This window comes from Pollachius pollachius (genome assembly GCF_949987615.1).
Source record: "Pollachius pollachius genome assembly, chromosome: 4".
NCBI classification, from domain to species: domain Eukaryota; kingdom Metazoa; phylum Chordata; class Actinopteri; order Gadiformes; family Gadidae; genus Pollachius; species Pollachius pollachius.
In genome coordinates, this window is record NC_136937.1 from 6,311,919 (window position 1) to 6,338,550 (window position 26,632).

The following is a 26,632-nucleotide window of genomic DNA, read 5'->3' on the forward strand; positions in this document are numbered from 1 at the left end:
GTTTGTCTGCTGACCTCCACCCTGCCTCCAGCTAGGTGCGTTTCCTGTTCTCGTTCCACAAATAACTCGGACTGTTTTAGTTGGACCTTGATGGGGGGGCGGTCTCTGGACCCCCTGACGAGGCCCAGTTGTCTCACGGCAGTAAAAGTCGCCAGGTCACTCCTCTACTCCCTGATCGTGAGAAGAAAGGAAACCTTTTGGCCGCTGAAGGAACAGAGATGGCGCCGGGAGGGAGGAAGGAAGTCTTTAGACTTTTTTTTTGGCTTTAAGTGGAACCAGATGCGGTCCTACCGGGCTGGTCTCCATACTGCCGCTGCCTCAGGAATGAGGAGTTAGAGGAGCTGACGTCGGAGGTCCCGTGCAGAGAGCTCTCGGTTCTCGCGGAGAGTTCGCAACTTCTCAGTCTGCATCCGTGAGCGTCCTCAGAGTCAATTCCAATTTGTTCTACCGTCCTTGTTTTATTTGCTCAAAGTGCGAAGTATCACGGGACCGACGGACGCTTCAAACGGATCTTCAGGAGAAGTTCGGTTTAGTTCAGAACCGCTGCAAGTGAAATGGAGTTTAACCCGCGGACCGCAGGAAGCTGGCTTCAGCGCCTCTGTGTTCTCACAGAACTTTAGACCCTGAGTCCTTAACCTTCTCAGGACTTCTCTTCGCTCCCCGTCCTGAGAGCGGACCCGGACCCGGGATGCTGCTGTGTGCCCGGGTCTGGTCCCGTCTCTGGCCGCTCCGCCGCAGACCCTGCTCCCTTCCCCTCCTGCTGGTCCCGGCCGTCTGTCTCCTCTACCATCTGCTGGCGGGCGGCCGGAGCGGGTCTGGACCCGATCGTCCGGCCCCTGGTCCAACCGGACCCCCCGGGGTCTCGGGGTCCAGCCTGGATCGCCTGCTGGAGGAGGTCCACAGGGACGGAGCAGGACTGCTCGTGGACTGGCTGGACCACCTTGAGAGAGGGAGACGGGTGAGACCTTCCTTCCTCCTCAAACTATTGTCACGTAACTTCAGAACTGTGTCCTGTGGCCCCCTGTAGATCCACTGGGACCGGGGAACTCACGCAGCTGCCCCCCGGGTTATATAAATGCGGGCAAGCACCGTGAAAACCCGATAAAAACGCAGATGTTGGTGGGTCAATTCAGCTCTGTTCCTCCAGCGGCTCCTTTAGAAGGTCCAGATGGGATATATATTAATATATATTATATTCATGCATTTCGGTGTTATCAGGCTGTGTGGTAACAAAGCCCCGCTAGAAGCTCCAGATGGGATGTGTTAGGGTGTTATTGGGCTGTGTGGTCACAGGGCTCCTCTCCTCTCTGAGGGGGTGGGAGCCCCCTGTGTTGTTGTTGTTGTTGTTGTTGGAGGAGGGTCCTGGGTTCAGGTGGGGGGCAGACAGCTGAGGGACCTGAGAGACCCAGTGTCCAGCTCTGAGGGTCCCTTCACATGACCCGGTGTTTGGAGAAGGATAAGGAGCGGAGGAACCATGAGGAATTGGATGAGGAGCAGCTTGTTATTCTCGGCACGGGCAGCGGAGGAGAAGTTTAGTCACGTGTCTGCGCCTTCGTGGCCAACGTTTAGCTCATTGATCTGGAAACCAAAACCTCCGAAACCCAAATAACCAGATGATCAAATACTATGATTGCGATCATTTACCGGTTGTAATGTTTCCCGTCATTAGGTCTCTATTAGGTACTCTAACGGCGAGGCTACAGTGCGTTTATTGCAGGCCAACACCACAAAGTACAACACTATTTAAGTATATAAATATAAGCTTAATCAATTGCAAACAAACAAAAAAAATCTGATACTGATTAAACGCTTGACTGATGGGGCAGCTTTCGTTGTGTAACTTATTTTAGCCAGGTTGTCTATTCTACGGTTAATCTTCAAACAGCGCTCCAATCAGGTCTGCGAGAGAGCGACGCATGCTTGGTAACGCATCAAGTCCAACTCTTCTGCATAACAACTTAAATCCTGGTGCAACCCAATTCAAAACCAACAGCTTCCACATGGGCTCTACTCGATGTCGTTGGGACCCCCATGAAGTCTACACACGTGTCCTCATCAGCACCGTTCTCTGATCCTGACCCGGTCTCCTCCACCCCCCTCCAGCAGCAGGTCCTTGGCTCCGGGCCGGCCCGAGCCGTGGTGGTGTTGGGTCAGAACTCGGAGTCGGACACCGAGGTGCAGCTGTTCCGCCGGGTGCTGGAGCAGACGGGCTACGACGTCAGCCTGGTGCGCTACGCCGACCGCAGCGTCGCACTCACAACCCAGCAGGGTGAGCAGGAGGAGCTCTATTTTATTACCCATCATCCTCAGTGTTGGCCCCCTCCTGGGGGGCAGGGGGGGGGGGGGGAGCTGCCACAGCGCAATACCTGGGAACCAGCTCCAGTCGGAGGGCTCCTGCCTTGCTTATGGGCAGCAGGGCAGGAAGGGTGGAAAGGCCTTGAACACAGACCCTCCATCTGGACAGAACCTCCACCCCCCGCAGAACCCCCATCCCTCACAGAACCTCCACCTCTTATAGAACCTCCTCCCTCTCAGAACCTCCACCTCTTATAGAACCTCCTCCCTCTCAGAACCTCCACCCCTCTCAGAACCTCCACCACTTATAGAACCTCCTCCCCCCTCAGACCCTCCGCCCAGATAGACCCCCCCTCCTTCCCAGGGTACAGAGGCATTAGTAGAGCCAGTATCTGTAGGTTCTAAAACCAAACCCGGCGTATATCTAAAGATTGAGCGGCAATTAATCTTTGAAGCCTTTTTGGTCAATCATTTGTTGAATTATCTTTCGATCCCGGCAGCAATCAACGATTCAAATGCTCTGACAAATAAATAAAAACCCCATATCTGTTGCTGTCGCAGGCCTGTAATATTCCTGTCCAATCATTTCACCCGGACCGGATGAAGGATCGGCCGGCACTAGCTGTCTGTCTGTCTGTCTGTTTCCCCACCCCCTCGGCTAGCTGCCTGTTCTCTCCCAGTCTCATCCCACATGACCGCTATCTTCCACAACGCTAGGCAGACCTGCTGCCTAAGCTCCCTCAGATGTTTTGGAGGCGGGGCTACAGTCAGGCTCAAAGGCATCGGTGGGAGTCCTCACCATCCAACACCGCTCCCTGCGCTGCTCTGAGCGATAAGAACAGGCTCCCCTGTGGAAGTTCTACCACTCATAATGAGTAGTTGTTGGTTCCGTCCACCGTTTCTGCAGCCTGAATTTCCTGCGATGTATCAGCTCATGATTCCAGAGTCCTCCTCCTCCTCTGTCTCTCCTCCAGGAGCCTGTCTGTGGAGCGTCCTGGTCTGTCTGAGGAGCTCTGAGAAGAGCTGTCTGTGGAGCGTTCCCTTCGGCCGCCTGCAGCCGCACCAGATGGTGAGACACGATAGGTTAGAGCATCTGAGGGTGAGACCTCATGATAGACCGTCGGAGACCACCTCAGGGGGTGAGACCACCTCAGGGGGTGAGACACATCATCCCCAGCCCTCGTAGCTTTGGACGACGCAGGCTTGGGTTGTAGTAGTATAGTTAGTTAGTGGTAGTATGATAATACCATAGGCGACAAGTTAATGATTCAGAACATGTATTTATGATAATACTACCTAACATGAATCCTCTTTATTGACGGTCTGCCGGCTCTCTGCTCCCAGGTGAACCTGATCCCAGAGCTGTCGGAGGCATTCTCCGACGCGGGTGCCGGTCGCTGCCAGTTCTCCACGGACCCGCGTCTCGCAGGTCGGTTCTCTGGGTCTGATGATGATCTGTTCATGTTCTTCAGACGCTAGACTTGTTAAACCCTGAGACTCTAGCCCTCCCCTGGTTACAGTAGTCATGGGAACACAGCGGGACAGAAGAGTTCAACTCTGTCATTAAGACAGATTCATCCGTTCATAACCTGTACTTTATTTATGTCTTTTTATAATACAAAAACAACTTCCTGTAATGTTACACCAGCTCTCTTTTTGGAGATCTCAGCGGGAAAGGATGAATAACTCAAACATTAACATTTTTAACGAGTTTATATTTCTGGTTATTTCTTGTGTTGCCCAGGAGTTCATTTACCCTTGATGCCGTCCGCCTGCGGATCCACAAAGACCGGCTCTCCTCCAGAAGCTACACCCCTGTAGGATCGCATCTACTCACCTATATCTATGTACTATCGCCTCAGTAACGCTGTAGGATCATATAACATCTATTAATCTATATCTGTAACATCATTACCGTGGGTTGAAGATCCCTCCCTGCCGATATGAGGACCGCAGATTCGCTCGACAGCTTTCATAAAAAACTCAAAACTCACTTGTTCAGAGTTCACCTGGACTCTGCATAGCCTCCCCTCTTACCCACCCCACCCACCACACCCACCACACCCCTCTTATGCACTTAATGTATGTCCTACGTCCTGGCACTTAAAAATAGTACTTAGTATTGTGTAGCATCTTATCCTAGCTACTATCATTGTTGGGAATTGTATTTAACACGCGTGGAGAGAAATACCGCAGCGCTATCTTCCAGCCCCGGGGGGCTTCCCCCGGGGCTCTCAACGGGGCTGCCATATGTCTCTGACCTCATCTGACTCCCGCTCCCAGGTTGTATCAAGTAGGCGTGGCCTATGTTACGTATTGGCTCCGGCTTCCTCACCTGTCTAAAGGTGCTGCCATCTGTGGCTGGAGTAGTTATTGCAGCTTATATGTTGGTCCTGCTCCCCTTGTGGCTATGTATAGTAATTACAGCTTATATGTTTGATCCTGCTTCCTTGTGGCTATGTGGAGGTAATGCAGCTTGTGTGTTCGATCCTGCTTCCTTGTGGCTATGTGGGGGCAGCTTATGTGCTTAAAATACGTAACAACTGTACCGACAGCGATATACAGCTGTTTTTCTTTCTTCTGACAAATGTGCTTATTGTAAGTCGCTTTGGATTAAAGCGTCTGCTAAACGCCGTGAATGTAGCGGTAAAGATGTTCCCCCTCTCAGGGTCTCCGGGCCTCCCTCAGCCCCGACCTCCCCGGCTGCGTCCCCGGGCCTGAGGGCGGCGGTCCACGTCTACGTCCTGCTCACCTCGGCCGTCTCGCTCACGGCCTTCCTCCACGAGAGGTGCCTGGCCCGGGGGGACGGAGAGCTGTGGGCCCAGACCACCCAGGTGAGTGGTCAGGCGGGAGCCCTGCTGTTAGGGTCTGAAACCTGGAACACAGGCATCTCAACGCTGGGCACCCACTGACAGACACTCAGTGGTGGGAAGTCCAGACTCAATCTTGTCTTCCTCTCTCTGTCTCTCTGTCTCTCTCTCTCTATCTGTGAGTCTCTCTCTCCGTCTCTCTCTCTCCCCCTCTCTCTACCCCTCCCCCTCTGTCTGTCTGTCTCTCTCGCTCTCTCTCTCTCCCCCTTCTCTCTAACCCCCCCTCTGTCTGTTTGTCTCTCTCTCTCCCCCCTCTCTGTCTCTCTCTCTCTCTCTCTCCCCCCCCTCTCTCCCCCCCCCCCCCCCCCCCCCCCCCCCCCCCCTCTCTCTCTCTCAGCTCAAGGAGTTCCTCAGCAGGCACCTGGGTCCGGTCCGGTCTGACGAGGCCCTGGTCCAGGTGAGGGCGGTGGTGGGTCAGGTGCTGCGGGCGGCGGTGTGGGCGTCGCCGGACTCTGACCACTCCAGCAGGTCATTTATCCAAACCTCTTCCTCACCGTTCTTCTCCTGCAGCGTGACGTTGACCTCTGTTTTAATCTTTGTCGAACCCCACAGGTGCCTGCTGTGTTACCAGCTGTTGACCTTCACCCTCCACTTCACCGGCACCATCGTCCCTACTGTCGTCATGGTAACCACAATCTGCTGATGAGACACGTTGGATGATGGATGGGTTGAGTGTTGGATGAGTTGAGTGATGGGTGGATAGCTGATGGATAGATTATCAATTCTTACTGAATTGATGAATCGTTTGGTCCACACATGTCATAGACAGCAGCAGACACCAGCAGGCTGTGAAGCGATGCCTTTATCTTGCTTTGCTTCATCTGACTAGAGGCCAAGAAAAAGTACACATTTTATAAAGATTCATGAACTAAATATTACAATGATTGACTTGCTGGTGAGTAGACTAATGCATGCCTAATGAGTGTAGTGCTCGTCCGCTAGAGGGCAGCATGTCCTCAGGGTCTGACGGCTCGTCCGCTAGAGGGCAGCATGTCCTCCGGGTCTGACGACTCGTCCGCTAGAGGGCAGCATGTCCTCCGGGTCTGACGGCTCGTCCACTAGAGGGCAGCATGTCCTCCGGGTCTGACGGCTCGTCTCCTCACAGATCAACAGAGACCTTAGCCTCACTGGCCTGCAGGATCCCTTCGACGGCCAGATCACCAGAGAGACCATACTTGAGGACACTCTGCACTTCCTGCTGCCAGTGATGCATGGACAGGTGCACGTGGACACAAACACACACGCACGTACAGATCCACAACAAATGAACAAATGCAGGCACGCACACACACACACACCTACGCACAGAAGCACGCAGACACGCACACACTCACTCACTAGATAGCCTTTTTTATAAACTTCCCTTTTGGATTCTGACGGATATTTGAAGTTGGGATATTTTTAAAACGGTTGACAATGTCTGACTGACGGAGGCCTCCTGTGGTCTGCAGGCTGGAGGCTGTGAAGGAGGACCGGCCCGGTGTTTACCAGAGCCCCACCTCCTGCTGATGCTGCAGTTCCACAGACAGCTGAGAGGATCCGGACCGTTTGACCTGGTGAACTAAAGCCCCATTCACTAGCTTTGAGAACCATGATCTGAGAGAGAGTAGATGTTATTTTGTTCTTTGTTCTCTGCACGTCCTCATCTGATCCGACGGGTGACTGACACAAATGTAAGCCAGAAAATATCTGGGTTCATTCTCAAGATTCAAAGGTTTTTATTTGTCATACTCATACAGGATAGGCAGTTAAATGTCTGAGTGACCTGCTGTATTTTCAGTGCTTAAAAAAAGAATAAAATACAATAGAATAAAACAAAATAAAATACAAATTAATATAGACTAGACTGTCCTCTCTGCTCTGTGTTTAAACCCCTAGAGGAGACAGAGGACAGGGTACGAGTCGTGTGATGCCAGAATACGCAGTGTTCTAAAAGAGAATCCTGGAAACATTGTAATATTGTCTCGACCCGACACTCTTCCGGAAACACGGCAGAGAAAGGAGGTCAGGGTTGAGTTCCTGCTCACAAAAACAACCTAGAACAAAGAGACCGGCATGAGGCAGGCTGGGACCTGGTGGACTTCCTGGTGCTGATCACATGGTCTAATCACATGTGTCTGATCACATGGTGCTGGTCACATGGTCTGATCACATGGTTCTGGTCACATGGGTGCTGTTTGCATTGGTGCTGATCACATGGGGTGATGATCACATGGTGCTGATCAGATGGTCTGATCACATGGTCTGATTACATGGTGCTTATCACATGGGGTGCTGATCTTGTGGGATGCTGATCACATGGGCGTGTTAAGTGCTAATCATGTGGGCGTGTTCAGTGCTGATCATGTGGGCGTGTTCCGTGCTGATCATGTGGGTGTGTTCAGTGCTGATCATGTGGGTGTGTTCAGTGCTGATCATGTGGGTGTTTTCAGTGCTGATCATGTGGGCATGTTCAGGTGTTGATCATGGGGGCGTGTTCAGTGCTGATCATGTGGGTGTGTTTAGTGCTGATCATGCAGGCGTGTTCAGGTGCTCATCATGTGGGTGTGTTCAGGTGCTGATCATGAGGGCGTGTTCAGTGCTGATAATGTGGGCGTGTTCAGTGCTGATCATGTGGGTGTGTTCAGTGCTGATCATGAGGGCGTGTTCAGTGCTGATAATGTGGGCGTGTTCAGGTGCTCATGTGGGCGTGTTCAGGTGCTGATCATGGGGGCAGGTTCAGTGCTGATCTTGTGGGCGTGTTCAGGTGCTCATCATGTGGGCGTGTTCAGGTGCTGATCATGGGGGCGGGTTCAGTGTTGATCATGTGGGCGTGGTCAGGTGCTGATCATGTGGGCGTGGTCAGGTGCTGATCATGTGGGCGTGTTCAGGTGTATCCGGGTGGTGCTTCGGAGGGGAGGCTTTTCCCCCACCAGCGCCGTCCGTCCGTCCGGCCGCCTACAGATGGTGTGTCCCCCATCCAGACTCTGCTGCTCCACCTGGTCCAGTTCTACCATCTCCAGAGGAACCACGGGAACAGGCAAGAGGAGACGAATCACAACCACACACAACCACACAAAACCACACACAACCACACAAAACCACACACAACCACCCACAACCACACACAGAGCCACACACAAGCACAAAGTTCATTTAAACCTGAGCCCAAATGAGGAGCTCTGTAGTCACACTCCTCAAGTCTGTTGTGGACGCTGGAGGCGTTCTAGCTCGACCCTCAATGTTGGACTAAATCTCAGCAGAATTAATCACTTTAAGTTGTTATCGACCACTGAGACACTCATGTCCTCTCCTCCCTTCCTCTCTTACTGACCACTGAGACGCTGATGTCCTCTCCTCCCTTCCTCCCTTACTGACCACTGAGACGCTGATGTCCCCTCCTCCCTTCACAGCAGCCACCAGACGGAGTCTCTGAGCGACCTGCAGAGGAGCCAGGCCGACGGTCTCCCAGGGAGAGGTAACACCTCCCAAAGTATGCAGTTGAGGAGGAAAGTCCGTCCATAAGTCCAGCAGGACCGAGTCGTTTGTCTCCTGAGAAGAAGGCCTTATTCAAGGGATTCTTCCAAGAGTAGCCTCACTGTTCTCCAACTGCTCCGATCTGTAAATCTAACACCACATACCGACTCTGAGCGGCATGCAGCTCAGGAGGTAGCGCGGGTTGGCTGGTCACCGGAAGGTTGCTAGTTCGATCCCCGGCTCCTCCTAGCTGAGTGTCGAGGTGTCCCTGAGCGAGGCACCTTACCCTACCTGCACCCGATGAGCTGGCTGTCGCCTTGCGTGGTTGACACCGCCGTCGCTGTGTGAATGTTTGCATGAATGGGTGAACGATAGGCAATATTGTAAAGCGCTTTGAGTGGCCACTGGTTAGAAAAGCGCTGTATAAATGCACTCCATTCACCGTGACGCTCTCCTGTGTCGGTGTTCCTCTGCTCCTCCAGAGCTCTGCGGGGACTTCCAGCTCCGCCAGCTCTACACGGACCCCCCGCTGACCCTGAGCCCCCCCTTCAGCCCCCAACTGAGGGCCTACCGGGCCGAGGTCCCCTTCCACACCCTGGTGGTCCGCATCCGGCCCCAGCCCGCCAGCGGAGCCTGCCGGGTCCACCTAGACCACCACGGAGGACCCGGGTGAGGCTCACCCAGGACCCCCTCTCGGAAGCAAACCGTCCTCATTGTTTAAAATGAGGCGTGAAGTTTTCCTGCATTCATACGCAGCTTATAACGCGCTTGGGGCTCGAGAATTGAACCCGTCTGTTGAAAAGAGATAGGAAGGGTCAAGTAGTTAGACCGGGAGGCAGGTGAAGAGGTCGGTCTGACGGACCTGACCTGAGCCCACTAAAATGCACCAATGTGGCGTGTAGCAACCAACATTGTTGCATACATAATTATTTTTTGAATCTAAGGGTTATGGTTGTAACATATAATATATATATATATATATATATATAGTATATTAAAACACATGAACACATAATTAAGCTATGACTGTTGCCCGCGCTGTGATGCTGAGGGGCTCTGGGTGACCCCTCTGCCCTGTCGTCCCCCCCATCAGGACAGCCCACTACCCCGTGGGACTGGGGGACAGCCGGGTCCAGATCCTGCTGGTGGGGCCGGGGGCGGGGCCGGGGGCGGAGCCTGTCGTCATGACCACCTACACCCTGCACCTGTTCCGCGAGGGCCCCCCAAGCCTGCCCCTGTTCGGGAACCACGTCATGTGCGGCTTCATCCAGGTCCGTAGAGGGTGGAGAACGGGTGGTGTATGTCCTGGTGGAGGGTGGAGTTAGGTGGAGACCAGGTGGTGTATGTCCTGGTGGAGTTAGGTGGAGACCAGGTGGTGTATGTCCTGGTGGAGGGTGGAGTTAGGTGGAGACCAGGTGGTGTATGTCCTGGTGGAGTTAGGTGGAGACCAGGTGGTGTATGTCCTGGTGGAGTTAGGTGGAGACCAGGTGGTGTATGTCCTGGTGGAGGGTGGAGTTAGGTGGAGACCAGGTGGTGTGTGTCCTGGTGGAGGGTGGAGTTAGGTGGAGACCAGGTGGTGTATGTCCTGGTGGAGGGTGGAGTTAGGTGGAGACCAGGTGGTGTATGTCCTGGTGGAGGGTGGAGTTAGGTGGAGACCAGGTGGTGTATGTCCTGGTGGAGGGTGGAGTTAGGTGGAGACCAGGTGGTGTATGTCCTGGTGGAGGGTGGAGTTAGGTGGAGACCAGGTGGTGTATGTCCTGGTGGAGTTAGGTGGAGACCAGGTGGTGTATGTCCTGGTGGAGGGTGGAGTTAGGTGGAGACCAGGTGGTGTATGTCCTGGTGGAGGGTGGAGTTAGGTGGAGACCAGGTGGTGTATGTCCTGGTGGAGGGTGGAGTTAGGTGGAGACCAGGTGGTGTCTGGCGACTGGTTTAAGACCTGTGGTGGACCGGGTCTGTGAATCACTTTAGGGGTCTCTCTCTGGGTCTCCCATCAGAACCAGTAGAACCAGAAGAACCATCATGACCATCATGACCGTCAGAACCACTAGAACAACCAGAACCATCAGAACCAGTAGAACCAGCAGAACCATCATGACCATCAGAACCAGCAGAACCATCAGAACCATCATGACCATCAGAACCATTAGAACAATCAGAACCATTCGAACCACTAGAACCTCCAGAACCATCATGACCATCGGAACCTTTCCTCTGGCTGATCCAGGAGGTCCCAGTCAGACCGTCGTACTGGGCTGACTGGGTGGATCTCTCAGCCCAGACGTCAGGGTGGGTCTTCAGCACTGGGTGAGGGTGAAGTTGCTCTCTGTGTCGGTCTGGTCACATGGTCATGCCGCCATGGCTCTTTCAGGGCGCGGTGGAGGGAAAGCGTTTCAGAAGATGAAAGCGGGCACCCCCGACCCCCAGACCCCCGTTCACCGCGGTGTTTGCCCCCGCCCCGCGTGCGCATGTACGGACAAGAAAATCCCTGTTATGTTGTCTTGTGGCACTTTGTCGCCAGCAGCGACGCCTGCATGGGGAATGTCTCGCTCGCCCACCAAGCCCCTGGGAGAGAGAGTATGTGTGTGTGTGTGTGTGTGTGTGTGTGTGTGTGTGTGTGCCAGCCACTCTTAGTGTGTGAGTCAGTGTGTGTGTGTTTCAGTGTGTATCAGAGTGTGTGTGTGTGTCTCAGCGTGTGTTTTAGTGTGTGTGTGTGCGTCTGGTGAGTTTGTGTTGGAGTAGATGTGTAAACGTGTAAATTGACATAGTGTGCGTGTGTGGGTCGGTGAGAATACTTCTCGTGTGTGTGTCGGGGTCCTGCGGGCCCTCAGTAGTCCGGGGGCCCCTGGGATCCAAGGAGCTTCCTGCCGCTTCATCAGCCCGTTTACCTGACCTCTGACCCCTGAACAATCCACAGGGAAACCTTCTCTTTTAAAGCGGTGGGTGTTTGAACTCGCAACTAAGCTGTCGTAGGCCTGGTTCTGTTCTATATTGTAGGACTGGTTCTGTGTTGTAGGACTGGTTCTGTGCAGTAGGACTGGTTCTGATGTGTTCTATGTTCTAGGACTAGGGTCTGGTTCTATGTTGCAGGACTGGTTCTGTGCAGTAGGACTGGTTCTGATGTGTTCTATGTTCTGTGTTCTATGTTCCAGGACTGCGGTCTGGTCCTGCAGCCAGAGCAGCCCTGCGGCCTCGAGCCGGTCTCTGGACCCCCAAGCCTCCGGACAGGATCTCCGGACCCTCCTAGACCCTGCACCTCTGGGGCCGAACCCGGTACACGCTAGTTAGCCTAGTTTGTGTGTGTGTGTCTGTCTGTCTGCCTGTGATAGTAAATCATATTACTGATGGTACATACAGTACACTGAGGAGGGACACACTGAGATTGTGTGTGTGTGTGTGTGTGTGTGTGTGTGTGTGTGTGTGTGTGTGTGTGACAGGCCGTTGGGTGGTCCCTTGCCTCAGCTGTGCTGATAATCGAACCTGTGATTGGCGGGAGGTTGCCTGGCGACCGGATGACTGTTACCACCCCGTGGTCGGACGCCTGCATCTTCAGGCCTGTCTGTCCGGGAGTAAGGTGAGAAGGCCAGGGGGTCCGCACCCAGCACGGGGTCCGCAGCCAGCATGGGGGGCCTAGCACCCAGCAGGTGCCTCGTTTAAAATGAATTTGTAAATGAATTTCAAAAATAATTTGTAAATTAATTTAAAAATTAATTAGTACATTAATTGTAAATTAATAATTTCTGCATTAATTGTAAATTAATTTGTACATTAATTTTAAACAAGATATGTCCGGCCAAAACACTCTCTTGAAAACTTGAAAAGGGCAATTCTGTGGTGAAGAACTAGTTTCTTGAGAAATGCTACGACATCTTTCTCGACACCGGCTGAGAATTTCTGCTGCCCAAAATATTGAGCAGCCAAAGACCTCCATGGGGGGAGTCAGGTGTTAACGAACCCCTGGGATTGATGATGATGATGGCAGGAGGTGGGATGGATGCTTCATGAAACTATGTCCATTAGAAGAACTACTGTGTATTTGTCTCTTGGTTCAGAACGCTAATAACACAAAAACCGGAGTACTTCTGGTTCCCTGACGTTGTCTCCTTGTCTCCTCATCTCCTTCCTCCTTCAGCTGCTCTTCTTCGGGGACTCCACCAACCGAGGGATCATGTACTTCCTGATGGAGAGGGTGAACTCCACGCTGCAGGACTGGGAGAAGGCCCACAGAACGCTCCTCTACGGTCACCTCAACCAGGGCCGCACCCACGTGGGTTACTCCTACTACCCCCAGTTTTGGCTGGAGGAGAGAGCCAGGCCCACCTTCCAGCACGCCCTGGAGCAGCTGCTGTCCAGGTGAGGCTCCTTACACACATCTGGACACACCTGGACACACTTGGAGCAGCTGTTGGCCAGGTGAGGCTCCTCACACACCTGGAACAGCTGCTGGCCAGGGGTTCATCCGACACACCTGGAGCAGCTGCTGTCCAGGTGAGGCTCTTTATACACATCTGGACACACCTGGACACACTTGGAGTAGCTGCTGGCCAGGTGAGGCTCCTCACACACGCCTTGAGCAACTGCTGGCCAGGTGAGGCTCCTCACACACATCTGGACACACCTGGACACACTTGGAGCAGCTGCTGGCCAGGTGAGGCTCCTCACACATGCCTTGAGCAACTGCTGTCCAGGTGAGGCTCCTCACACACATCTGGACACACCAGGACACACCTGGAGCAGCTGTTGGCCAGGTTAGGCTCCTCACACACCTGGAACAGCTGCTGGCGAGGTGTTCATCAGACACACCTGGAGCAGCTGCTATCCAGGTGAGGCTCCTCACACACATCTGGACACAGCTGGATAAGCTGCTGGCCAGGTGTTAAGCAGACACATCTGGACACAGACAGACATCTGGTTTATTGGTTCAGATTATGCAGCCACATTAATACCTGTATTATCAGGTGTTTACATGAAGAAGCGTTGAACATTTGTCGTTATAAGGGTGGGCAGGTCGCAGGTTCTGTTCTAAACACTTTTAGAATTGCGACGTGTTGTTGCTTGGCGGTTCCAGAGTTGGAGCTTCATGACGTTCTCCAAACCTCCTCCTTCAGATCCTGGCCTCTCTCCAACTCCCAGCAAACCACCCTGGTGGTCGGGGGGGTCCAGTGGCTCCGGACGCGCCATCTCCGGACCATTAAGGAGGTGCTAGAGAGGTAATTAAGGCGAGGACTAGGCGTTTAAAGTGATAGGGAGCATTTTGAGTCCATATTTTCACAATAACTGCTTCACTGCAATAGCAGCTAATATTTGAAGCAGGATCGTCCATAGCCCTGCTACACTCTCCACTGCAATGCAAAACTTTCCTCTGCTGTTTGGCTCCGGGTTTGGTTTTTATTTAACCCTGTGTCCCTCCTGCCTCTCCTCTGCTGCTGTCCAGAGAGTCTCTGGAGAACGTCACGGTCGTGATCAAGACTCTCGGCATCGGCTTCCATCTCCCTGCTCACGGCCTCCGGTCACTTAGCCAGGTACCCTTTGTCCAGCACTTCAAGACCTTCTGTGTGATAGATGCTTAAGACACCTGCTGACTACTAGGGCTGTTGGACCACAGTAGTCTGTACTCTCTGTAACTCTGTAAGCCTTATTCAGTTAGCGGCCATCTTGGCTCCATCTTGGCTCCATCTTGGTTCCATCCTGGCTCCATCATGGTTCCATCTTGGTTCCATCTTGGCTCCATCCTGGCTCCATCCTGGTTCCATCCTGGCTCCATCCTAGCTCCATCTTGGCTCTGTCTTGGCTCCATCTTGGCTCCATCCTGGTTCCATCCTGGTTCCATTTTTGTTCCATCGTTGTTCCATCCTGGCGGCCATCTAGGCTTCAACCCTGGCGGCCATCTTGGTTTCCAATCGCTAACAGGCTGATGGAACTGAATGCGTTATTCTGCATTCAGTTCCATCAGCCTGCTAGCGTTTTGAACCAAGATGGCCACCAGGATTGGAACTAAGGTGGAGCCAAGATGGCCACTAGCTGTGTCCGTCCTGTCCGCTCTCAGCAGCTCAGTGTATCTCTGTACCGTCTCCTTGTCTCCCTCCAGCGGGAGATGCAGGAGCTCCACCGGGAGAACCAGGCCATCGTGGCGGAGGCACGGAGGCTGGGCTATGAGGTGCTGGACACCTTCCAGATCACCATGGGCCGCTACAGGGACTTCCTGCCCGGACACTGCGCCTGCCACTTCCATAAGGTAAAGGGGCCACTTCCATAAGGTAAAGGGGGCCACTTCCATAAGGTAAAGGGGGCCACTTCCATAAGGTAAAGGGGCCACTTCCATAAGGAAAAGGGGGTCACTTCCATAAGGTAAAGGGGGCCACTTCCATAAGGTAAAGGGGCCACTTCCATAAGGTAAAGGGGCCACTTCCATAAGGTAAAGGGGCCACTTCCATAAGGTAAAGGGGCCACTTCCATAAGGTAAAGGGGGCCACTTCCATAAGGTAAAGGGGCCACTTCCATAAGGTAAAGGGGCCACTTCCATAAGGTAAAGGGGCCACTTCCATAAGGTAAAGGGGGCCACTTCCATAAGGCAAAGGGGGCCACTTCCATAAGGTAAAGGGGGCCACTTCCATAAGGTAAAGGGGGTCACTTCCATAAAGTAAAGGGGGCCACTTCCATAAGGTAAAGGGGGCCACTTCCATAAGGTAAAGGGGGCCACTTCCATAAGGTAAAGGGGGCCACTTCCATAAGGCAAAGGGGGCCACTTCCATAAGGTAAAGGGGGCCACTTCCATAAGGCAAAGGGGTGGGTGGGGGTGCCACATCCATAAGATAAAGGGGGTCACTTCCTTAAGGTAAAGGGGGGGGGCTTCCATTTCCTTAGGGTAAAGGGTGGGGGGGCTGCCACTTCCTTAAGGGAGAGGGGTCGGTGTGTGTCGGTGTGTGGCTGTGGGTATACGTGTGGGGGTGTACTGTGTGTGTGTGTGTGGGGGTGTATTGGTGTGGGTGGGAACATGTGCGTGGGTGTTCACATTCACAAGATCATACTTTGTTATCGATGGAGTAACCGTTTATTAAAGAGGAAATCTTCCAGAGTTCCATTTGGCGATGAGCATCCTTTCTTCCAGAGAGCCTTACGGTGTCGCCCCCGACACCCAGGGGGTACCACTCAGGATGCTGCAGCAGTGAGGGCCTCCTCAAGGGCCCCGGGCCCCCAACGTCCAGACGTTGACGAGGGGAACGTCTCCCAGGCCCCCGCTCTAACCATGACTGTGTCCTCGCTCCGCGCAGGTGGAGAAACGGGTCCAGGCCCCTGGGCCCCTGAGGGCCCGAGCCGGCCCCCCCTACGTCTCTAACGGGACCCGGGCCAGCACCAGGCCCCCCAGCGGAACGGGCCCCCAAGCCCCCTCCCCCTCGTACCACGTGGAGGGCCCGGTGAACGCTGTGTACTCTGAGATCCTGCTGAGCCGGCTCTGTCCCGGGCCCCCCCCCTGAGGAGGAGACGAAGACCGCTGAGGGGAAACCCCCGTTCAGTTCAATCAGCCTGCTAGCGTTTGGAACCAAGATGGCCACCGGGGCGGAGCCAAGATGGCCGCTGGGGTGGAGCCAAGATGGCCGCTAGGTTTGCCCGGTCCACTGTCAGCAGCTCAGCATGTAGAAGTGCATCCCTGTATCGTCTCCTCATTGACTCACCGCTGAGCTACGGCTCACCGGCCAATAGGGAGCTGAGGACCGCACCATGTGACCCGGCTGCGGGAGGGGGTGTGGTTCAACTCCACGGGGGGAGGGGTCAAACAGCACGGGACGCGGTCGCCGTTGACCGGTCCGACCGACTGAATCGGAACACTAAGATCCCTAACCGTCCTTTGCACCCGGCTCTTATCGGACGACTATACGGAGACTGAGCCTGGTGAGAGGGGTCAGGGTCAGCGGGCTGACCTCTGACCCCTGACCCTGAGCTGCTGCTGAAGGACTTGTCGTCATGTACCCGAGAGACGGACTCGTAAGCATGTGGAGCTTGTTCCGCCTCTCATACCTCAGCCCTTATAACAGTAGAGATGTTATTATGTTCACCACCAATCAGCCCAGGGGTATATGCAGCAAACATTTTCAATATATAGAGAGATTATTGCTATGTTGTCTATATTTTTCTACAGATCATAATCGTGCCTATTTTCTTATATATTTGGAGTGTGTGTATGTGTGTGTGTGTGTGTGTTTGTGTGTGTGTTTATGTTTATGTGTGTGTGTGTGTGTGTGTGTGTGTGTATGTTTCTGTGTGTGTGTGTGTGTTTGTGTGTGTGTTTATGTTTATGTGTGTGTGTGTGTGTGTGTGTGTGTGTGTGTATGTTTCTGTGTGTGTGTGTGTGTGTGTGTCGACAATAGATCTAGCCAAGCTGCCTCACCATTCTAAATCAGGGCCAAACCCTTTGTTTCATCTTCTTATTAAAACATGTATATATATATATATATATATATATAAATATTATATTTATTATTTTGCAATCTTACTACTTTAGTCTCCCATTTTTGCTACTAAATATTTGTCTGTAAACGATCTTCCTGTTATTGTATTAAAACGTGACCCTGTCTGTGTAACGCACCATGGAGCTGCAATATTCATAAATAATTCTTCCATTAACGAGGCTCTGTTTGTCTATTGGGGGTGGGTGGGTCGGTGTGTGTGCGTGTGTGTGCCTGTGTAAGTTTGTGTAGGTGTGTGTGTGTGTTTTTGTGGGTGTGTGCATTCACAAGATCATCATCACTTTGAAGTAAATGTTTATTTAAGCGTTTGGTTCTCAGATCCATTAACGAATCGCCTGTCTGTTGTTTCGTTAACTCGTTCGGTTCATCCATAACTTACTTGCCGGCTTTCTGGGCCGTCCTGAGCGGTGACGTCTCACTCCAGGTCCACGTCTTAGACCTAGTCTCACCTCCATGCTCCTTCCGGGTCCAGGGAGGAACCTCCTCATGCTCTTCACTCCGCGTCTCCCCCCACGAGGAGGGTCGTGCTGAGCCTCACGGGACGTTTCACCCTCTCATTCTCATCCTCTCATCGTTTTATTATCGCCACGTTGCGCTCTGAGTCGTGAGGTTTTATTAACGTCAGCGTCGCGTCGCGGTGAAGCCTACAGGACTTTGACCATCAGGAGGTCCATGGACCAGAACCTGCAGGAGCTCAGAGGAGGCCATGGAGAGAGTCCACCACACCTGCACCCTGCACCTCCTCCTCCTCACCGTCTTCCCCCTCTACTGCCAGGCCAGCTGGATGTGAGTTCGGATCCGGATTATCCGAGTTTGTATTTGTTTCATCAGTTTATCCACCAGCAAGCCCCCCGAACCCACCTCTTCAAGAATGCCTTCACCTCATAATCTCCTTTCCCTTCTCTCCCCTCCTCCTAACTATTCCTAGTTTTAACTATTCTATCTTTTTATTTTATTTAATTTCGATTTATACGTTCTTATTAAATCATTTTATTTGTGTTCACTCTGTAAAGCGTCTTTGAGTATTTAGAAAGTGCTTTATAAGTCTAATTTATAATAATAATAGTAATTATTATTATTATTATTATTATTTACAGACGAGGATTAGGGCCCCATGGTATTTCTTTTTTGAGATCTGAAAAGTCATAATTCTGACTTTTAACTCATAATTCTGACTTTATTCTCATAATTCTGACGTTAAACTCATAATTCTGACTTTATTGTCATTATTTGGACTTTGTTCTCATAATTCTAACTTTAAACTCATAATTCTGACTTTAGATTCCTAATTCTCACTTTTACCATAATTCTCACTTTATTCTCAGAACTCAAAAAAGTCCCTAACCCTCCCTGCTTTTTTATCTATCTATACTTTTTTAAACACATTGCTTAAATAATTGTATAATTATATATAGAATCATTATTATTATCAAAGATATTTTCTGATTTTAATAATTTTGGTTGGGCATAACTGGTGCTTCAGTAGTTCCTCTCGCCTTTGATGCGTGTTGACTATCTCTCGTGTGTTCCAGGTGGCTCGGGCTCAGCTCGGCGGGTGTGGCCGAGCAGCGGGGCTGCTCCGACCTGCCGTTTTCCCGCGAGCAGAAGGAGCTGTGCCGAAAGCGCCCGTTCCTCCTTCCCGCCGTGCAGGCCGGCGCGCGCCTCGGCCTCGCGGAGTGCCAGTCGCAGTTCAAGCACGAGCGCTGGAACTGCACGATCTCTAAAGACTTTAAAGACATTAAGGACATTAAGGACTCCAAAGATTCTAAGGGTTCTAGAAGATTTAAAGACTCGAAAGGGTCTAAAGGGTCTAGACACTATACAATCTCGAAAGACTTGAAGGGGTCTAAAGACCATAAGGTCTCTAAAGACTCTAAAGTGTCCAGGGACTATACAGAATCTAAAGACCATAAGGACTCTAAAGACCATAAGGACTCTAAAGACCAAAAGGACCCTAAAGACCAGAAGGACTCTAAAGACCAGAAGGACTATAGAGACCAGAAGGACTCTAAAGACTTCTCTGTGTTCGGTTACGAGTTAACGAGCGGTAAGTGATTTATACGCTTGAGCTAACATCGGTATCGTTGTTAGCTCTCTAACATGTAGGACTTCATGCGTTCATGTGCTTTATGCTCCAGAGGCTCAGTTGGCCTTGGCCTCATTGCGCTTTAATTCGTTTCTCATGATTTGATCTCGATTGGCTAGATCTGCTTATAACCAAATTACCCCCTGGCGCAGATATACTGACGATATGTCAACGATATACCACCGATATACCACAGATATACCACCGATATAACGCGGAACACGTCTAGCCTGCTTAGTTCAACCGTCACACAGCTTATCGTCAGTAATTAATACTGGTTAGCTGGGTGCCTTATGTTGTAGAAAGAAAAAAATGATATAAAACCAAGCAGTGATTGCTTATCTTCTTTTCCTCTGTATTAAAAAGAAAAAAATAAAAGGCTAGATATTAAATATTTTAGCTATTCAACTTGAAACATTTTTAAAAAGATTATTGTTTTTTTAATATATTTATTTATTTCTACAAAATATAAAATATAATATATTATATTTTGAACAAAGAATATTAACCATATTGTTAATATGCTTTAAATAATATATATATAAGTGAATGAAACATAATATATGCGCCTATAAAACAGTTTATCGTGAAATAGCTGTAATTGTGAACACAATTTATATAATGTTATTGAAATTAAATAATAAATCATTTACTTTAAATTTAAAAATGATATTTTTTAATTTATTTTGACAAGTTATTGTTATTCTATTATTATTCAAGGCATATTACACAGCAGTTGATTGGTTGGTTAAGAGTTAAGTTCCACCCAGATAAAGACCTAAATTGAGGAGTGTGTGTGTGTGTGTGTGTGTGTGTGTGTGTGTGTTTGAAGGCACCAAGGAGTCTGCCTTCATCCACGCAGTGATGGCCGCGGGGCTGGTCCACGCCATCACGCGCGCCTGCAGCCAGGGCGCCATGCCCGAGTGTGGCTGCGACGCCAGCCTGCAGGGCCCGGGTTCTCCACAAGGGAACCTGCAGGGCCCGGGTTCCTCTGCTGGTCTGCAGGACCCCGGTTCTCCACCGGGGAACCTGCAGGGCCTGGGTTCTCCGTCAGGGAACCTGAAGGGCCCGGGTTCCACTGCTGGTCTGCAGGGCCGGGGTTCCACCACTGGGAACCTGCCGTCTCTGGGTTCCCCCCTGGAGGGCTGGCACTGGGGCGGCTGCTCGGACCACACCCGCTTCGCCACCTGGTTCAGCCGCCAGTTCCTCGACGGCCCCCCGGGAAACACCTCGTCGCCACGGGCAACGAGCCCCGCCCTGCTGGCCGTGAACCAACACAACAGCGACGCTGGACGGCTGGTGAGGAGGGACACGAAGCAGGGACACTAACCCTAACCCTGTTCTATGTTCCTTAGACAGAACCATGATGAATCACGGTTCTATGCTCCTTAGACAGAACCATTATGACTGACGGTTCTATGTTCCTTAGACAGAACCATTATGACTGACGGTTCTATGTACCTTAGACAGAACCATTATGACTGATGGTTCTATGTTCCTTAGACAGAACCACCATGACTGACGGTTCTACGTTCCTTAGACAGAACCATGATGACTGACGGTTCTATGTTCCTCTCCCAGGCCGTCGACAGAACCATGGTGACGGACTGCCGTTGCCACGGCGTGTCCGGTTCCTGCGCGGTGAAGACCTGCTGGCGGTCCCTGGCCCCGTTCGAGCGCGTGGGGGCGGTTCTGAAGGAACGCTTCGAGAACAGCGTGGAGGTCCTGCAGCGCTTCGCCCGGCAGAAGGTCCGCCGCAAGGACAAGGTGAGCCGCCGCGTGCCGTTGGAGCGCGACCGCCTCCTCTACCTCCACAAGTCGCCCAACTACTGCCTGGAGGACCCGGGGCGCGGCAGCCTGGGCACCCGGGGCCGGACCTGCAGCCGGACCTCCCGCGGGGCGGACGGCTGCGGCCTGCTGTGCTGCGGGCGCGGCTACAACACCAGGGTGGTGCGGCACGTCACGCGCTGCGCCTGCAAGTTCGTGTGGTGCTGCTACGTGCGTTGCCGTCGCTGCGAGAGCATGACCGACATACACACCTGTAAATGACCGACATACACACCTGTAAATGACCGCGCGCACACACCTGTAAACGACCGACGTACACACCTGTAAATGACCGACATACACACCTGTAAATGACCTCACACACACACCTGTAAACGACCGACATACACACCTGTAAATGACCTCACACACACACCTGTAAACGACCGACATACACACCTGTAAATGACCTCACACACACACCTGTAAACGACCGACATACACACCTGTAAATGACCGCACGCACACACCTGTAAACGACCGACGTACACACCTGTAAATGACCGCACGCACACACCTGTAAACGACCGACATACACACCTGTACATGACCTCACGCACACACCTGTAAACGACCGACGTACACACCTGTAAATGACCGACATACACACCTGTAAATGACCGCACGCACACACCTGTAAACGACCGACATACACACCTGTAAATGACCTCACACACACACCTGTAAACGACCGACATACACACCTGTAAATGACCTCACACACACACCTGTAAACGACCGACATACACACCTGTAAATGACCGCACGCACACACCTGTAAACGACCGACGTACACACCTGTAAATGACCTCACGCACACACCTGTAAATGACCGACATACACACCTGTAAATGACCGCACGCACACACCTGTAAACGACCGACGTACACACCTGTAAACGACCGACGTACACACCTGTAAATGACCGCACGCACACACCTGTAAACGACCGACGTACACACCTGTAAATGGCCGACATACACACCTGTAAATGACCTCATGCACACACCTGTAAACGACCGACGTACACACCTGTAAATGACGACATACACCTGTAAATGACCTCATACACTCCTTTAGATAACCTCACACACACACCTGTAAATAACGAGACTCTCGCTGCCTCTCTCCTCTCAGCCCTCTAACTCATTTCAAATGAGGTCAGCAAAACAAGACAAGTTTTGCAAAGGATTTTAAGACAGAGACTTTCTTGAAAGCTACCTTTCCCACCTGTTGTTAGACAGGTATCATGCCTCTGGAGCGATACATAATGGATCATGGTCTTTATTGAAACGTCAGAATGGATTTCACTACAGAAAGATACAGGTGTCCACAGATATAGGAGAGAGTGGGAGACGATATGCACAAGCTGAAAAACAATCCGACACCCCTGCTTTGCATTAAGCAGCGACCGGCCATGTGTGACGCCGGGGCGAGGACGTATGTAATGAGATTCAGAACCGGGAAGATGAACGTGTGAACACATGACTCATGGACTCACAGGGACAGAGTAAGAGGACTTTGTGAGCTAACCGTGTGACAGGAAGTGACTTAGTGAAAGGCCCGTGCTTCTCTAGGATGTCCTGGTCTCTGTTTAGGAATGTTTTTAATTTTATAAATTTTCTCTTTTTCACTTTTACCTTTCCATGTTCACGGTCCGTCATTTTAAAATCCGCCTTGCTGTACAGTTATTAAAATCAATTTAATTGATAGTATCCTTTATCAAAATTGTAAAAAAAAAAATATATATATATATATTGAGTGAGCCCTTGGTTTAAAGGTTTCCGTTCACTCAGATCCAGTCTTTCCAGTCTGCGCCTCGTGTGTCCCTGAGATCTTCTCCCTCTCGCCCATAAAAGCACAATGTCCGTAAATCACAGAGGAGGCTTCGACCACACCCCCGCTGTGGGTCCCCAGAGACCCTGTCCCTCCGGGGGTCTCCAGTGGACCACCACACCCCTGGTCCGCGGGCCGAGGGGAAAGGAGAGACTTGGTTGGCAGTGGCGTGTTAAATACCGCTTCTTCCTCCTACCGCCTCCTCAACAAAGACCCCTCTAATAGTGGTATTAGGGAACGGGGAGGGGGGGGGCGTTACAGACCGGTCCTACCAGGACCTGGACCCGGACTACAGACCGGTCCTACCAGGACCTGAACCCGGACTACAGACCGGTCCTACCAGGACCTGAACCCGGACTACAGACCGGTCCTACCAGGACCTGGACCCGGACTACAGACTGGTCCTACCCGGAACAGGACCTGGACTACAGACTGGACCTACCCGGAACAGGACTAGGGCTACAGACTGGTTCTACCCAGACCAGGGCCCGGGACTACAGACTAGACCTACCCGGACCAGGGACTACAGACTGGATCTACCAAGACCAGGACCCGGGACTACAGACTGGTTCTACCCGGAACAGGACTAGGGCTACAGACTGGTCCTACCCAGACCAGGGCCCGGGACTACAGACTAGACCTACCCGGACCAGGGACTACAGACTGGATCTACCCAGACCAGGACCCGGGACTACAGACTGGTTCTACCCGGAACAGGACTAGGGCTACAGACTGGTCCTACCCAGACCAGGGCCCGGGACTACAGACTAGACCTACCCGGACCAGGGACTACAGACTAGACCTACCCGGTCCAGGGACTAGACTGGACCTACCCGGACCAGGGACTACAGACTGGACCTACCCGGACCAGGACCCGCGACTACAGACTAGACCTACCCGGACCAGGGCCCGGGACTACAGACCAGTCCTATACTGCTCATTACGCAGTACTTTCTGGTGTGAGGATACTGGGACAAGGACACTGATGTTTAGTGGGACCACCTTCTCCTTCACCTCTTCTGTGAGACCCACTTGATCCGTAACTCATGTCTCTGAGTGAAGATGTATCTGTTGTTGAAGTTCTGTTTGTATGGGCATCCCGGGAGACCAGCCGACTGCTGCTGACCTCGGCCCGGACTCAGATCTGAAGTCATGACATGGCAGATTCTCTCAGGATGTATGTGTGTGTGTGCACGTGTGTGTGTGTGTGTGCGTGTGTGTGTCTTTACCCTCCAGGATATCCTGCTATTCTCCTCTTCACTGCCATGTGCTGACATCACATCTGCTGACACTCAGTCTGTGTTTCTTCATCTATTTACAAATCGTTATTATCATAGCATAATCGCCTAAGTCATATTTGAAGGTTCCTCTTGTATTTAGCGTCAAAATGACCAGGTCAACTAGCTGACTTAGGCAGAAAGTAATTGTGCAATGTAAAAAGCACTTTGATTGGTTTAGGATATAGCCACTGGGGCACAGTGAATCAGCAGTGTTAGGAGAGTAGATTCAGGTTAAATATCACAATTTGGACAAGATATGGCTCAGGCAATTATATAAGGCTAACGATATACAATCATCACATGTTTTCTATTAAAATATACAATCACCACATATCATTTATTAGCATAAACAATCATAATAGATCATTTTTTCAACATTTAAGAGTTTGCATAACCTTTTCCCAAACTGTTATTCCTTAAGAGTCATATAAATGTGATCATTCCTAATAAAATCATGATTGAATACCAGCTTTAATGTCACATCTATGCAACATGTTCATCATCACTGTGTCTGAGTGCTGATAATAATCAGCTCTCAGCAGATGAGGAGCAGGATGTCAGCTCAGAACCTCGGTCCGCAGTAAAGCTCTCCCCCCTTATCTGGAGAGGAAGGGGGTCCTGGGGCTTCTCCGGGGGGGGGGCTCGAGCAGGAGGGACGATGTGCCCAGAGGAGGAAGTGAGTTAACAAAAGGGCCGCTGAACCCCCCAGAGCGCAGACTGTACCAGACCAAAGAGAGGCACAGAGAGGAGAGAGCAGACCACGTCAGAGCTAAGAGAGGACCAGAGAGGAGACGAGCTCAGAGAGGACCAGACCAGCGAGACCCCCCCGGTCAGAGCTCAGAGAGGACCAGACCAGCTAGACCCCCCCGGTCAGAGCTCAGAGAGGACCAGACCAGCGAGACCCCCCCGGTCAGAGCTCAGAGAGGACCAGACCAGCGAGACCCCCCCGGTCAGAGCTCAGAGAGGACCAGACCAGCTAGACCCCCCCCGGTCAGAGCTCAGAGAGGACCAGACCAGCTAGACCCCCCCGGTCAGAGCTCAGAGAGGACCAGACCAGCTAGACCCCCCCCGGTCAGAGCTCAGAGAGGACCAGACCAGCGAGACCCCCCCGGTCAGAGCAAGGGAAGCGAGTCTCATCTGATCCTCCCTGCGGCGCTCCAGAGCGTTCCTCCGGACACGGGAGCGCAGGGTGCGCTGAGAGGAGCGATGATGACTGGTTCCTCCTGGTCCAGCTGGGGGCCCCTCCTGATGCTGCTGCTGAGCCTCCAGACTGCAGCCTCTGCAGACGCCCGTCCGGTAGGATTCGCTCTCATCCATTACTCTGATTCAGAGGTCTGAGGAGCCTTACTCATCATATGCTTCAAGGGATTACATGGTTTCAAATATATAGGTCCAACCTCCTCAGATGACAAACCTTATATTTTAAACCTTCTCAGACGATAAACCCTCTCAGAGGGTAAAACACCTCAGATGGTAAACCTTCTCAGATGATAAACATCAGATGTTAAACCTCCTGAGATTATAAACCTCAGATTATAAACCTCTGGGGGCATTCCAACCCCCATAAAAAAAAAATGAATTTAATAGATTTGATTTCCTGTATTCTGGTGCATTTTGGGGATGGCCACTAGCTATTACCTACTATTAATTTAGATTCATAGCCTACATCCTGACTTGCAGGGCCGGGACAAGCTTACACTGCATATACAGACGAACTTTATGGCCATTCCACCAGCCATTGCTATTTGACCCATTGTTGTTATTCTGATATTGAGACCAATCATGATCACTGTCCTATAGCGTCCATTTTTTGTGAGTCTCAATGTCTACTTCAAATGCAGTTAGAAATATGGGACAGTTGCTTCATTTTGTTTATATGCTACAGGCCAAAAGACTAAATTAATATGTAACTTACAGGCTCCTTTTAAGTATAACATTGCTCGGAGAGTCCAATTCCTTCACTGAAAAGGGTAGAAAGTGCTTACAACTCTCTGCTAGTTAGCGATCCATCTCTTCTCTACATGCAGTTGTGTTGCGCGAACGCTGCTAAGGGAGGTAGCCTATTTGATTGATTCACGAAATTGTCCAATCGTGTGGTGATAACAAAAAAGAAAAGCGATACCATTGGCCTGGGGCACACATTGGTGCGACCTGAGGGTGAATTTTCTTGCGCCAATGAAAAGCTGTCTTTGCTTGATAGACAGCAAAAGGTTAGCGAGCTTACATTGACTTCAACGTGGCCGGCGCCCCTGACTTGGAGGAGGGCTTTATTTCGAATGACCAATAACTAGCCTAGCCCAAATCATTGACGTTCAGACACATTTAAATGGTTGCTGGCAGTGACAAGTATATCACACAATTAAACGAGGATAAATGCTATGTATTTTTGTTGATTTATTTCGTATTGATAATAGTTGATTAATAGTTGGCAGATATATTAAAGTGAATATTTCAGGGAGGGGCGGCGCCCTTGCGCCCTCTATTGACCCACCGCCACTGCCTCAGATGATACATTTCCAT

The 26,632-nt window shown here is 51.5% G+C and overlaps 3 protein-coding genes across 4 annotated transcripts in view; all 3 read left to right on the forward strand.

Moving 5' to 3' along the window:
- Positions 1-323: 323 nt before the first annotated feature.
- cped1 (cadherin-like and PC-esterase domain containing 1) lies at positions 324-17,038 on the forward strand. 2 transcript variants are annotated; one of them, XM_079735990.1, is made up of 21 exons: positions 324-958; positions 2,104-2,269; positions 3,270-3,364; positions 3,640-3,724; positions 4,040-4,112; positions 4,964-5,129; positions 5,503-5,633; positions 5,718-5,790; positions 6,271-6,384; positions 6,617-6,721; positions 8,036-8,184; positions 8,558-8,622; positions 9,104-9,290; positions 9,715-9,892; positions 11,771-11,891; positions 12,056-12,192; positions 12,751-12,971; positions 13,727-13,828; positions 14,053-14,140; positions 14,707-14,853; positions 15,890-17,038. In XM_079735990.1, exons 1-21 carry the CDS (start codon positions 689-691, stop codon positions 16,091-16,093), a joined length of 2,877 nt encoding a protein of 958 aa, XP_079592116.1. In that variant the 5' UTR covers positions 324-688; the 3' UTR covers positions 16,094-17,038. The 2 variants fall into 2 exon arrangements, with proteins under 2 accessions (XP_079592116.1, XP_079592117.1); XM_079735991.1 differs by having other exon boundaries at positions 2,107-2,269.
- A 751-nt stretch (positions 17,039-17,789) lies between these two features.
- wnt16 (wingless-type MMTV integration site family, member 16) lies at positions 17,790-21,218 on the forward strand (the record flags this gene model as incomplete). The annotated part of the gene is made up of 5 exons (XM_079735643.1): positions 17,790-17,869; positions 18,616-18,799; positions 19,088-19,130; positions 20,002-20,468; positions 20,751-21,218. 5 exons carry the CDS (start codon positions 17,790-17,792, stop codon positions 21,216-21,218), a joined length of 1,242 nt encoding a protein of 413 aa, XP_079591769.1.
- A 4,100-nt stretch (positions 21,219-25,318) lies between these two features.
- The window catches only part of stab2 (stabilin 2), a gene marked incomplete at both ends in the record, with an annotated part of 47,235 nt that continues 45,921 nt past the window's right edge, over positions 25,319-26,632 (forward strand). Inside the window, one exon of the mRNA XM_079735644.1 lies at positions 25,319-25,408. Coding sequence (XP_079591770.1) covers positions 25,319-25,408 — 90 coding nt within the window. The remainder of the gene's footprint in view (positions 25,409-26,632) is intronic.

What these genes read in the sequence shown, in the direction of transcription:
- cped1 (XM_079735990.1), top strand. Translation starts at nt 689, where the DNA reads ATGCTGCTGTGTGCCCGGGTCTGGTCCCGTCTCTGGCCGCTCCGCCGC. An exon ending in GACCACCACGGAGGACCCGG is followed by an intron (nt 9,291 to 9,714) that starts GTGAGGCTCACC and finishes CCCCCCCATCAG; the next exon opens with GACAGCCCACTACCCCGTGG. An exon ending in GCCTCCGGTCACTTAGCCAG is followed by an intron (nt 14,141 to 14,706) that starts GTACCCTTTGTC and finishes GTCTCCCTCCAG; the next exon opens with CGGGAGATGCAGGAGCTCCA.